The sequence below is a fragment of the Mobula birostris genome, chromosome 6, assembly GCF_030028105.1.
Source record: "Mobula birostris isolate sMobBir1 chromosome 6, sMobBir1.hap1, whole genome shotgun sequence".
Taxonomy (NCBI): Eukaryota; Metazoa; Chordata; class Chondrichthyes; order Myliobatiformes; family Myliobatidae; genus Mobula; species Mobula birostris.
In genome coordinates, this window is record NC_092375.1 from 118,896,895 (window position 1) to 118,909,639 (window position 12,745).

The 12,745-nt window shown below is 44.3% G+C and overlaps 1 protein-coding gene across 1 annotated transcript in view; it reads right to left on the reverse strand.

Annotated features, from left to right (window-relative positions):
* Positions 1–12,745, reverse strand: part of cps1 (carbamoyl-phosphate synthase 1, mitochondrial) — a 191,616-nt gene that overhangs the window by 21,856 nt on the left and 157,015 nt on the right. The window contains exons 31-32 of the mRNA XM_072261156.1: positions 3,838–3,927; positions 811–981 (exon numbers count right to left, since the gene is read on the reverse strand). Of these exons, the coding sequence (XP_072117257.1) occupies positions 811–981; positions 3,838–3,927 (261 nt within the window). The remainder of the gene's footprint in view (positions 1–810; positions 982–3,837; positions 3,928–12,745) is intronic.

Here is a 12,745-nt window from a genome sequence, read left to right on the forward strand (position 1 = left end):
AGAAGCGTTTCAAACTACCACATCCCAGCTGGACTTTTTGCCCACCGACACTAATCTTATTTGCCTGCATTAGGACTATACTTCTGTGTACAGCACGGTGGGCCAAAGAAGCCTGATTTTGTGCCCCTCTTCAAGTCTCTGAATTTTACACCCACACAGTACACTGCAGAGACCGTAACTGGTACCCAGTGCTCAAACAATACACTCCAGAGACCGTAACTGGTACCCAGTGCCCAAACAATACACTCCAGAGACCATAACTGGTACCTAATGCCCAGACGGTACACTCCAGGGAACATAACCGATACCACAATGCCCATAAAGTGCACTCAGGGAACCACAACTGATAACTTAAGCCAACACTGTGGACTCTGGGGTTTGTAACTGATACACTAATGCCAACATTCTACTCTGCAGGGATCATAACTTGTATCAAATGCCCACACAGTACACCACATAGACTGCAACTAACACCTTAATATCCAGACTGTACACTCCACAAACTGTATCTGATATCTTAATACCCATGTTGTAATCTTCAGGGATCGTAAATGATATCTTAATGACCATAATCTACACTCCAGGGATCATAATTGGTACCTAGGTGCCCACATAGTACAGTTCAGGATTTGTAACATGAACCTCGAATGGCCACACTGTTCTGACCAGAGATGGTAACTCATACCCAAATGGCCACACTCTACTTACCAGAGACGGTAACCGATACCCAAATGGCTACACTGTACTGACCAGAGACGGTAACTGATACCTAATGGCCACAGTGTACACTCGAGGAATGGTGACTGATACCTTAATGCCCACATATTCAGTCGGTATGATGGGGTTCTCCAGTGATGGCAAACCCGTCTCATCCAAGCTCTCTCCAATCATCACTCGGGTCGCCACATTGATGAGATCGACTCCAATGGTCTTTGATACAAAGGGACAGGACCTGGATGCTCTGAGGTTGCATTCAATCACCTAGTGACCAGCAGAGAGTAAGAATTAGACACTGTCCTTGGCAGAGTTATTCAACAGTATTATTATCAGCCGGGTGGGGGTTCTGCAGGGTCTGATACCAACTCACAGCACAACATTTCTGACTGCTTCCAGGTAAAGGATCAAAAGATGAATTTCGTTCACCATATTTACATGCATTTGGAAATTGCTGTGGGGTGTTGGCACTACATGCAGCAAAAACTGACAACATTCAACAAATTGTACAGAATAATAATTTGTATAAAATTAAAGTTAGAAGTACATTTATGATGTGAAATGTGCATAAAAATGCCAGCATGTATTTACAATGCAAACAGCTTTATAAAAAGTGGTTTAAAGTACTTACAGTGCAGTGTAGTGACTGAGGTAATAGATAAAGGGGGGTTGGGATGCCTAATTAGGTTGACCAGATTAACTGCCTGGGGAAGAAACATTTAAAATGGTGTGAATTTTTTTTGTGCTTCTTAATAGCCCTACAGCACCTTCCAGAAGGGCGTTTTTGGAAAAGGCAGTTTGCAAGGTAGGTAGTATCCACAATGATTTTTCCTGCCCACTTCTTTATCCAGGACACACACCAGTCCTGCAGTGATAGTTGACTGCAGGCAGTCGAAGAGGGCGATGGTTGCATGTTCGCCCCACTGAACTACAAACTAATCTAATTTCTTTTCTCATCAAGGTTTACCCTCTGGCTAATGATTCGGGGCATATGGAGAGCTTTGGTGGTACTGAAATTCATATTAATTAGCAAACCTTAGAGTGTCCCTCATGGACAATTCACCAGGCTAACCTCCAGTTTCATTGACGGCTCTCGAATAATTCAGCAAGATTGCCAGCTCTAAATCTGGGAGGTTGGACACAATTTGTGGGGTTTTTTTTTGCATATTGGTTGTTCATCCTGTTTGGTGAGGTCTTTCATTGATTCTATTGTGTTTCTTGTATTTACTGTGGTTGCCCGTAAGAAAATGAATTTCTGGGTTGTATATGGTGACATATATGTACTTCGAGAATAAATTTACTTTGATCTTTGTTTTATGTCAGTCATCAACTAGTCTTTGGAGGGACATGTCCTTTGTCTAATCTCCACCTTCCCTAAACCCAGACTGATTCAAATCTCTGCCATATCATCTCACCCCAAGTTCTCTCTGACAGCGGACCAGTGCTCGTGGGCCTCTTGCTGCTGTCAAGTACAGCAGGACTAACAATTCAAAACCTTCTGTAAACAGCATGGTATTACCCCTGCTGAACTTGACCAAAGAGTTCATCGTACACCTTAGACTCTACCTTGTTACTCAGCCTGGGTTTCAATCTATTCCTTAGCCAATATCTCCAACAGCCAAAGAACAAGCTTCAGGATTTGCTCATAAAATCACAGTGCTGCCCAACCTTTTTTACAGAAGCCAGCACTCTCAGCTGGCTCAGTGCTGCAGGTTTCTGGGTTACATTTCTCTGAAGATACTGGGGTATGTCACCAAATTCCAGAGCTAGATTAATGCTGAAACTTCAACATTTAGCAGATGCCTGTACCAGCTGGAACTAAGCCATTCCACTCCCCTAACATAGCTCAGAGCACCACAGAATTTTGCCCCATATCAAACAGCTACACTGCCCAGGGCAAAAGAAACCAGGTTTTTTATCTGCAAAAGGCAGAGGGCAGGAAGTATAACTGATTACATTTTGTTTGTTCCTGCAGAGCTGATATAAGTGGAATATCATTCACTTCCCGGCTGCCCTCAAGAACATGGCAATTTGCTGCCTTCTCCAACTGTTGTATTCCTTCTGGTGACCGTCTGCCACAGTGCTCTAGGGGAGGGGGCTCCAGCATTCACACCCAGTTTTCATACATTTGCTGGTGTGGTGTACTGACAGTGTATGATCTGGAGCAGAACCAGTACGTGTTGGTGCTCTCACATCACCTTTGTCCATTGTGATGGTAAAGATGGTGGATCTGGGAGGTCCTGATGGAGTAGCTTGGGGAAGTAATTGTGGTGCATTTTGGTAGGTGGCTCCCACTACAGTCACTGCGAAGGGAATATCGTGCCCAGCAAGTGGGCTTCTTCATCTACCCAGCAGTCGGAAATTGAATGAAACGTCGTACAGTCATCAGTGATCACCCCCACTTCTGGCCTTCTGATGGAAGGTTGAATATTGATGAGACAGCCAAAGATGGTTGGAGCCAGGCTCCTGATGAACTTCTGTAGTGATGTCCCAGGGATGGGCTGATTGACACCTAGCAAGTACAACCATTTAAACGGTGGATTCTCACGACCAAATTGTCAGATGGTGGGACGAGGAGGAACAAGGAAATAGGACGGAGGCCAGACCTAAGAATCTATGCACCCACTTTCAAGGACCCTATGACTCAAGTTCTCAGTATTAATATTTATCAATCTATCTGGCTATCTAGCTATCATTTATTTATTTATTTGCTTGTTTGTTTTTGTATTTGCAGTTTGTCTTCTTTTGCATATGTTCTTTGTCAGTCTTTGTGTGTAGCTTTTCTTTGTTTATGGTATTTCTTTGAACTATTATGGATGCCTGCAAGAAAATGAATCGCACGGTAGTATATGGTGAAATATATGCACTAAGATAAAAATTACTTTTGAACTTTGAGTGTTGGTGAGGTGAGCCAGGTTTACTATATCTATTCTGAATGAAGACTGTTTGAATAGGTGAGGCTCAGTGCTCACTGTGTGCTATTGAATAATCACAGCAGGACCAGGTATTTAGCACAATCCACAATCATGCTGCCTTCCCCATCTATCAGTACAGCCCTCTACTCCTATCCCCCCCCGCCCCGTATTTTGTCGCACACTTTAAGCAAGACACAGGCTAACTCACCATCACGTCATTTCCTTTCACAAGAAACTGGACATTGAATGGACCAGAGATCTCAAATGCTTGGGATATCTTCCGGGTTGCTATCTTCACCTGAAAAAACAACACAGTTTCTGATGGGTGCACTGAATAAATCATAAGCACTTGATAATTCCCTGGAGTTGAGTGATTATCATCCCCACTAACGAAAGCACAAAGAGAAAGAGCAGAGACAGCACTGTATTGCTTGGGAAAGCATGTCACCATTGGGGCCTCAACACATTCAGTAGGCCAGAGATCCCCAACCTTTTTTGCACCGCGGACCAGTTTAATATTGACAATATTCTTGCAGACCGGCTGAAGGGGGGTGGAGGGTGTTAATCACGACCAGAATATAGGTGATAGGTCAACTATAAGTCACTTATAAGTGGCTAATACACTCAATTTCGTTTCTAAAAGGGTTTATCTAACAAATTTAATATTAGACACACAGAGCATATTTTCCTCGCATGAATATAGTGATAAGTCACTTATAAGTCAATAGCATCATAACATTTTAAGTAACGTTTGGATATTAAACACACTGCGTACATCTTCCTCGTATGAACATATAAAATCATTGCAACACACCAATATCGCTGAATCAGTGGGAGCCCTGGACTTGTTTCCCTGCAACCAGACAGTCCCATCGAGGGGTGATGGGAGACAGCGATACTCGAAGGGGGTTTCTTATGTCCAGTCTATTCCGCAATTTAGTTTTCATGGCATTCATTGCAGAAAACCCGTCTTCACAGAGGTATGATGTTGGAAATGGAAGCAACGTTTTCATGCTTTCGTGGCTATCTCAGGATATTCAGCCTTGCCTTTGATCCAGAATGCCGGCAGAGATGTTATGTCAAACATACTTTTCAGTTCACCGTCATTTGCAAGCTCGAGGAGTTGATCTTCTTCCAGCGCTGACATGGATGATTCACCGGGGACATTCACAAATGGGTCACGGACCCATTCCTTTGCACGCCTTGGGTCACTTGCATTTGGGAAGTAACGCTCGAATTCTGTCGACAGCGAAGATAGGTGATCGCGCACCAGCTGTGAGAAGGACGGTGCAGCCTCAGTCTCTCCCAAAATCCCAGCTAATGTTGGGAACATGTCAGATATGCCCCTGTCCACTCGCCGTCCCCACAGTTCCAGTTTGGCTCTGAAAGCAGACACTTTATCTGCCAACTTGAAGACAGTTGTCATTCTCTCCTGAAGTGACAAATTGAGTTCATTGAACAGGTTGAAGATGTCACACAGATAAGCAAGTTTTGCTATCCACTCCTCGACACTGAAGTGGTGACTTTTTTCCTGAAAGAAATCTCTGTAGTGGCTCTCTTAACTCAAAAACCCTGGCCAGGGCTCTCCCCCTTGATAGCCACCTGACTTCAGTGTGTAAGAGAAGGCGTTTGTGCTCTGCGTCCATTTCCTCACAAAGCTGCTCAAATAGACGTGAGTTAAGGGCTTTTGCTTTGATGTGATTGATAACTTCAACAACTTCACTCAATACGCTGTTAAGATCAGGCAACATTTTTCGGCTAGCCAGCATTTCCCTGTGTGTGACACAGTGTGTAGACTGGCATTCAGGAGCAACCTCTTTGACTCGGGTAGTGAAACCAGACAGCCATCCAGTCATAGCTGCAGCCCCGTCTCTGCATATTCCAGCACAGAATGACCAGTCCAGTTTGCCTGACATGTAGTCATTCAAAGACTTGAATAGTTCTTCCCCAGTTGTGTTAGTTGGCAGCGGCAGTGCACACAATATATCCTCGTGCACATCGTCTTGAACTATATATCACACATAAACCAGCAGCATTGCCTTGTTGTCGACATCGGTAGACTCGTCGACCTGGATAACATACCATGGTGACTCGTTAAGCTGTTCCAACAGCTGTGCTTCGATGTCCTCCGCTATGTCATCGATTCTCCTTGAAACTGTGGTAGCTGAAAGAGAAACCTGTGCCATCTTGTTAGCTGCAGCTTCTCCCAACAGTTCACAGCACATGTCCTTGGCAGCAGGCACAATCAATGCTTCACCAACAGTGAAAAGCTTCTTAGCCTTAGCAATACGGCTAGCCACTAAGTACGACGCTGTTGGAGCAGCAGCATTTGTGGAGGTGGTGGCTCTCGGCACTTGCTTCTGTTCTGCTTGCTCACGTTTTTTCCGCTCAGAAAACTCAACAGGTTTGTCTTTAAATGCAGGGAGCTTGGACTCAAGGTGCCGAAGCAGTTTTGAGGGCTTCATTGCCTCATTAGACAGCTTGTCTCCACGTATCACACACACAGGGGGCTTGGAGCGTGCGAGTCACCGGTCGCAATAAAGCCATATTTTATGTACGATTAATTGTATTTTCTGTTGAAGGAAGCTTTCTTTTTTTTTTTTTTTTTTTTTTGCAGTCTCGGCCTCAGCTGTCTCTGCGTTATCATCATCGTTAGGCCTTTTACCATCTCTTCCAAAGAAACTCTCAAGCGGACGTTTGTCTTTTGCTCATCGAGTAGTTGCAGGTTATACCGACTGATGACCTCACATGGGTAATGACCTCACGTGGGTTCAACAGGGCGTGACAGGGAATGAGGAAAGGTGCAGCTGACTCATATCGTTTCATACCGCCAAATCACGTTGTTTCCTCGCGGCCCGGTAGCATGTGCTGGTTGGGGACCACTGCAGTAGGCAATCTCAGCTTTCTCATCCTCCCTTTCTCTCACTTGTCTCCTCAAAATCCTCCACTAGTTATACAACAACGCCAAACGCAAGACAATATACGAAGGACACTTCACATTATGGATCATATAAAAAGTGAAATTGAAGCAATAGTGATAAGCATGGACGCTGAAAAGGCATTTGATTCCGTTAATTGGAATTTTCTCTATAGAATTTTACATACATTTGGTCTACATGACACAATTATTAAAACTATACAGGCACTATATGAAAATCCTACTGCCAGGATTAAAATCAATGGGTATTTATCTAATAGTTTTACCCTAGAAAGGGGCACGAGACAGGGTTGTGCATGGTCACCACTACTCTTAGCATTATATCTGGAACCATTAGCTCAACACATCAGACAAAATGAAGATATCAGGGGAATTACTATTAAAGGAACAGAGCATAAATTGGCCTGTTGCGTGGATGACATTTTGATCTATCTAAGGCAATCAACATACCCTTTACCTCAATTGATGCAATCCTTTGAACAATACGGCCAATTATCAGGATACAAGATCAAGATAGATAAAACCCAACTACATTCAAATAACTGCATTGGCGCTGCTTCCTGCACGCATGCAGAACTCGTTGACTTTATTAACATTGCCTCCAACTTTCACCCTGCCCTCAAGTTTACCTGGTCCATTTCCGACACCTCCCTCCCCTTTCTAGATCTTTCTGTCTCTGTCTCTGTCTCTGGAGACAGCTTATCCACTGATGTCTACTATAAGCCTACTGACTCTCACAGCTATCTGGACTATTCCTCTTCTCACCCTGTCTCTTGCAAAAACGCCATCCCCTTCTCGCAATTCCTCCGTCTCCGCCGCATCTGCTCTCAGGATGAGGCTTTTCATTCTACTCTTCCTTTTTTAAAGAAAGGGGCTTCCCTTCCTCCACTATCAACTCTGCTCTTAAACACATCTCCCCCATTTCACGTACATCTGCTCTCACTCCATCCTCCCGCCACCCCACTAGAAATAGGGTTCCCCTGGTCCTCACCTACCACCCCACCAGCCTCCAGGTCCAACATATTATTCTCCGTAACTTCCGCCACCTCCAACGGGATCCCACCACTAAGCACATCTTTCCCTCCCCCCCTCTCTCTGCATTCCGCAGGGATCGCTCCCTACACAACTCCCTTGTCCATTCGTCCCCCCCCCCATCCCTCCCCACTGATCTCCCTCCTGGCACTTATCCGTGTAAGCGGAACAAGTGCTACACATGCCCTTACACTTCCTCCCTTACCACCATTCAGGGCCCCAAACAGTCCTTCTAGGTGAGGCAACACTTCACCTGTGAGTCGACTGGGGTGATATACTGCGTCCGGTGCTCCCGATGTGGCCTTTTATATATTGGCGAGACCCGACGCAGACTGGGAGACCGCTTTGCTGAACATCTACGCTCTGTCCGCCAGAGAAAGCAGGATCTCCCAGTGGCCACACATTTTAATTCCACATCCCATTCCCATTCTGACAGGTCTATCCACGGCCTCCTCTACTGTAAAGATGAAGCCACACTCAGGTTGGAGGAACAACACCTTATATTCCGTCTGGGTAGCCTCCAACCTGATGGCATGAACATCGACTTCTCTAACTTCCGCTAAGGCCCCACCTCCCCCTCGTACCCTATCTGTTACTTATTTTTATGCACACATTCTTTCTCTCACTCTCTTTTTTCTCCCTCTGTCCCTCTGTATATACCTCTTGCCCATCCTCTGGGTCCCCCCCCCTTGTCTTTCTTCCCGGACCTCCTGTCCCATGATCCTCTCATATCCCCTTTTGCCAATCACCTGTCCAGCTCTTGGCTCCATCCCTCCCCCTCCTGTCTTCTCCTATCATTTTGGATCTCCTCCTCCCCCTCCAACTTTCAAATCCCTTACTCACTCTTCCTTCAGTTAGTCCTGACGAAGGGTCTCGGCCTGAAACGTCGACTGCACCTCTTCCTACAGATGCTGCTTCGCCTGCTGCGTTCACCAGCAACTTTGATGTGTGTTGCTTGAATTTCCAGCATCTGTAGAATTCCTGTTGTTTACATTCAAATAACTGTAGCCCACCAAGAGAACTTGAAAGTAGATATCCTTGGGCATGGCAAACAGAGTCTGTCAAATATTTGGGCATCATTATGCCAAAAGATTTGGCAAAATTATCAGAATGCAATTATCAGCCTATATATAAAAAAATTAAGGAAGATATAACAAGATGGAACCTAATTCCTTTTCTTGGTCTCAGTTCAAGGATTGAATCTATTAAAATGAATATACTGCCCAGACTACTATATCTCTTTCAGACCCTACCAATAGAGATTAACCAAAATCAATTTAATGAATGGAACAAGATGCTATCAAGATATATATGGCAAGGTAAAAGGCCCAGGGTTCGTCTCAAAACTTTAGCCAAGGAAAAGGGGGGATGGGGCCTACCTTCTCTTAGAGATTACTATTTTGCAGCACAGTTGAGAGCCGTGATATGTTGGTGCAACCCATCATGTGACGCTCAATGGAAAAACATTAAGAAGAGGATACTTTCCATCCCCATACAGGCAATTTTGGCTGATAACAACCTACAAAGTGGCATCCGTGGAGAGGGAACCAGGATGATGTCACTGATTGGAACCTTTACCTTGGGGCGCCGTGGTAACGTAGTGCTATTACAGCTCAGGGTTTTCCGGAATGTGGCGTTCAATTCCGGCGCTGTTCAGTAAGGAGCCTCTGTACGGCTTCCCATTGGAATGTGTGAGCTTTTTCCAGATCCTCCGGTTTGCTCCCACAGTTCAAAGACGTACCAGTAGGATAATTAGTCATTGTAAATTGTCCTGTGACCAGGTTAGGGTCAACAGGGTTTGTCGGGGGTTGCTCGGTTGGTGTGGTTCAAAGGGCCGGCTCCTCACTGTATTGCTCAATAAATAAATAAATCATTATTTCCTGGTGTGGAGGAGACGTGCACTCCTCCATTCTGCTCCAGCTCGTTGTAGGGAGAGTAGGATGTTTGTCAGAAACAACCAGCTCATTGCTGAAGCTGCACCACATCAAATTCCCTTGGTGATGGGGTGAAATGACCTGCTAACTGAGACTAAGACTAGGTTGGTAGGTAGTTACTCACGTGAGAGGCATAGCTCTGCACAGCAAGAAATCTACAAAATCTGTAGACTCAATTACACGCGGTAGAATCTACTATGCCCTGGTACAAATATCTCCTTTACAGAAACCATTCACAAATCCATGCAATAAACTACCAACTCTTTGGGGACCATGTCCTCTGTTCACGAGAAGCATGCTGGTCACCACACACAAAACATTTTGTGCCAGACATCCTGTCCACTCCATTTTGACTTGCTGACAGTACATCGATACGCTTGCTATCAGGGTTCATCAGCACTTATCCTGTGCATCCTGTAAGATAGCTGAGGCTAATTCATCATGGGCACATCCCTCCCCACCATGAAGGCCAACATCCAGAGCGTCATCCCAGGAAATACAGTGGGAATTATAGCAGACAGAAGTCAACATCCATCATCAAAGATACATACGATGAACAATAATATCCTGTGTTATCCAATTTACATCGGTGGTGCACAAGTGGAACAGGTCAAAAGCTTTAAGTTCCTCGGGGTCAATATCACCAATGACCTGACTTGGTCTAACCAAGCAGAGTCCACTGCCAAGAAGGCCCACCAGCGCCTTAACTTCCTGAGAAAACTAAAGAAATTTGGCCTGTCCCCTAAAACCCTCACTAATTTTTATAGATGCACCGTAGAAAGCATTCTTCTAGGGTGCATCACACCCTGGTATGGAAGCTGTCCTGTCCAAGACCGAAAGAAGCTGCGGAAGATTGTGAACACGGTGCAGCACATCACAAAAAACAATCTTCCGTCCTTGGACTCACTTTACACCGCACGCTGTCGCAGCAGTGCTGCCAGGATAATCAAGGACACGACCCACCCAGCCAACACACTTTTTGTCCCTCTTCCCTCCGGGAGAAGGCTCAGGAGCTTGAAGACTCGTATGGCCAGATTTGGGAAAAGACTGCTGAACGGATCCTGACCCAGATCTGGGCCGTACCCTCCAAATATCTGGACCTGCCTCTCGGTTTTTTTTTTTTTTGCACTACCTTACTTTCCATTTTTCTATTTTCTATTTATGATTTATAATTTAAATTTTTAATATTTACTATTGATTTGTAATCCAGGGAGTGGGAAGCGCAGAATCAAATATCGCTGTGATGATAGTACGTTCTAGTATCAATTGTTTGGCGACAATAAAGTATAAAGTATCCCAATAACACTTGGCCAATTAGGACAGCAGAATTGTTATAAGTGCAGGAATGGAGAAAGGCCTGTATGTGAGGTTAGACTATGTAAGAATGATAGGAAAGACAGACAGGACCTGATAAATGAACATTTATCTAATAGACTGTGGGGTCAATAGGCTGAATCGAATAGGCTATTATGGGTAAGGTAGAAGAACTGAGAGTCTGGATCAATGCATGGAATTAAGAGGTTGAAGCTATTATAGTTACTCTATTTTGAGAGGGACGGGATTGGTAGCTCAATGTTCCTGGGTTCTAATGTTTTAGACAAGATAGAGGGGTACTGGAGTTGCATTACTAATCAGGGAGAATGTAAAGGCTGCACTCAGAGAGGATATACTGAGGCAGTCTACGACAGCTCAAAAATAGGAAAGGTGAAATCACTCTGCTGGGATATACTATCAGCTTCCCAGTACTCGGTGGGAGATAGAGCAACAGATATGCAGGCATGATGTGGAAAGGTGTTAAAATAAAAGTGTCATGTAGTGAGAGACTTCAACTTCCCCAAAGAAGGATTGGACCTTCTTCAGTGCAAAACGGTTGAACAAGGCAGAGTTTGTTAATTGCATCCAAGGGGATTTCCTGAAACAGTAGGAAGATGGCCAATCGAGAGGAAGGGGCCGTATTAGACCTGGTGCTGGGAAATGAGCCTGGTCAGGTGACTAACCTTTCAGTGGTAGAGAATACTGGGAACAGTGATCACAACCCCTTAAGTTTTAATATGGTTATGAATAAGGATAAGTCTGTACCTTGCAGGGAGGTATTACATTGGGCCAGGATAAATTCCAACATTATTATCCAAGAGCAAGGAGGAGCTGAATGGAAACATTTGTTATTGGGCAAGTGCACATTTGACATGTAGCGGGAATCACCATTCCAGATCAGGATGTTCAATAAGAAAAAAGAACAAGGCAGCCAGTGTCAGAAACCTTGAATGACAGGAAACCTGGATGATAAGAAAGGGTGTGAATTTAGTTAAAAAGAAAAAAAAGGAAGTACAAGGTTTTGGAAGGTAAAAACAAAACAGGGGCCTCGAGGAATGTAAAGAAAGCTGAAATAATTAGGGAATTAGGAGGGGTCCTTGGTGAGTAGAATTAAGGAAAATCCCAAGGCATGTTATAAATACATTAAAAACAAGACAGAGGGTAGGACCACAAAAGAATGGAGGAGGGAATTTATGCTTGGATGATATGGATAAGGCACTAAATGAGTAATTTGCATCAGTATTCTCCAAAGGAGAAGTACATGGACAATAGGGAGCTCATTGCGGGGCATTTTGAAAACAAGGAGGAAATGGTGTTGGTTCTACTGAAGAAAACTAAAGTGGGTTTATCTCCAGGACCTGATGGGATTAGATTAGATTAGATTATGAGGACATGCAGTCCTCTTTTATTGTCATTTAGTAATGCATGCATTAAGAAACGATACAATATTCCTCTGGTGTGATATCACAGAAACACAGGACAGACCAAGACTGAAAAACTGACAAAAACCACATAATTATAACATATAGTTACAACAGTGCAAACAATACCATAACTTGATGAAGAACAAGCCGTGAGCATGGTGAAAAAAAGTTCAAAGTCTCTAGAAGTCCCACATCTCACGAAGACGGGAGAAGGAAGAAAACTCTCCCTGCCATGCTTGACCACATGCCCAGGCTATTGAGAAACACAAGAGATTGCTAGGGCCTTGACCAAGATCCAAGGTTACTGTGCATGAAATCCACAGTGGCATAGTAGAGGGGATTGAACATTGGCTTGCCTATAGAAGACAAGGTAGTAGTGGAAGGCTGTTATTCTGACTGGAGGTCTGTAATTGGTGGTGTTCTGTGGTCAGTGCTGGGACCTTGGTTATGTCAATAATTTCAATAAAAATGTAG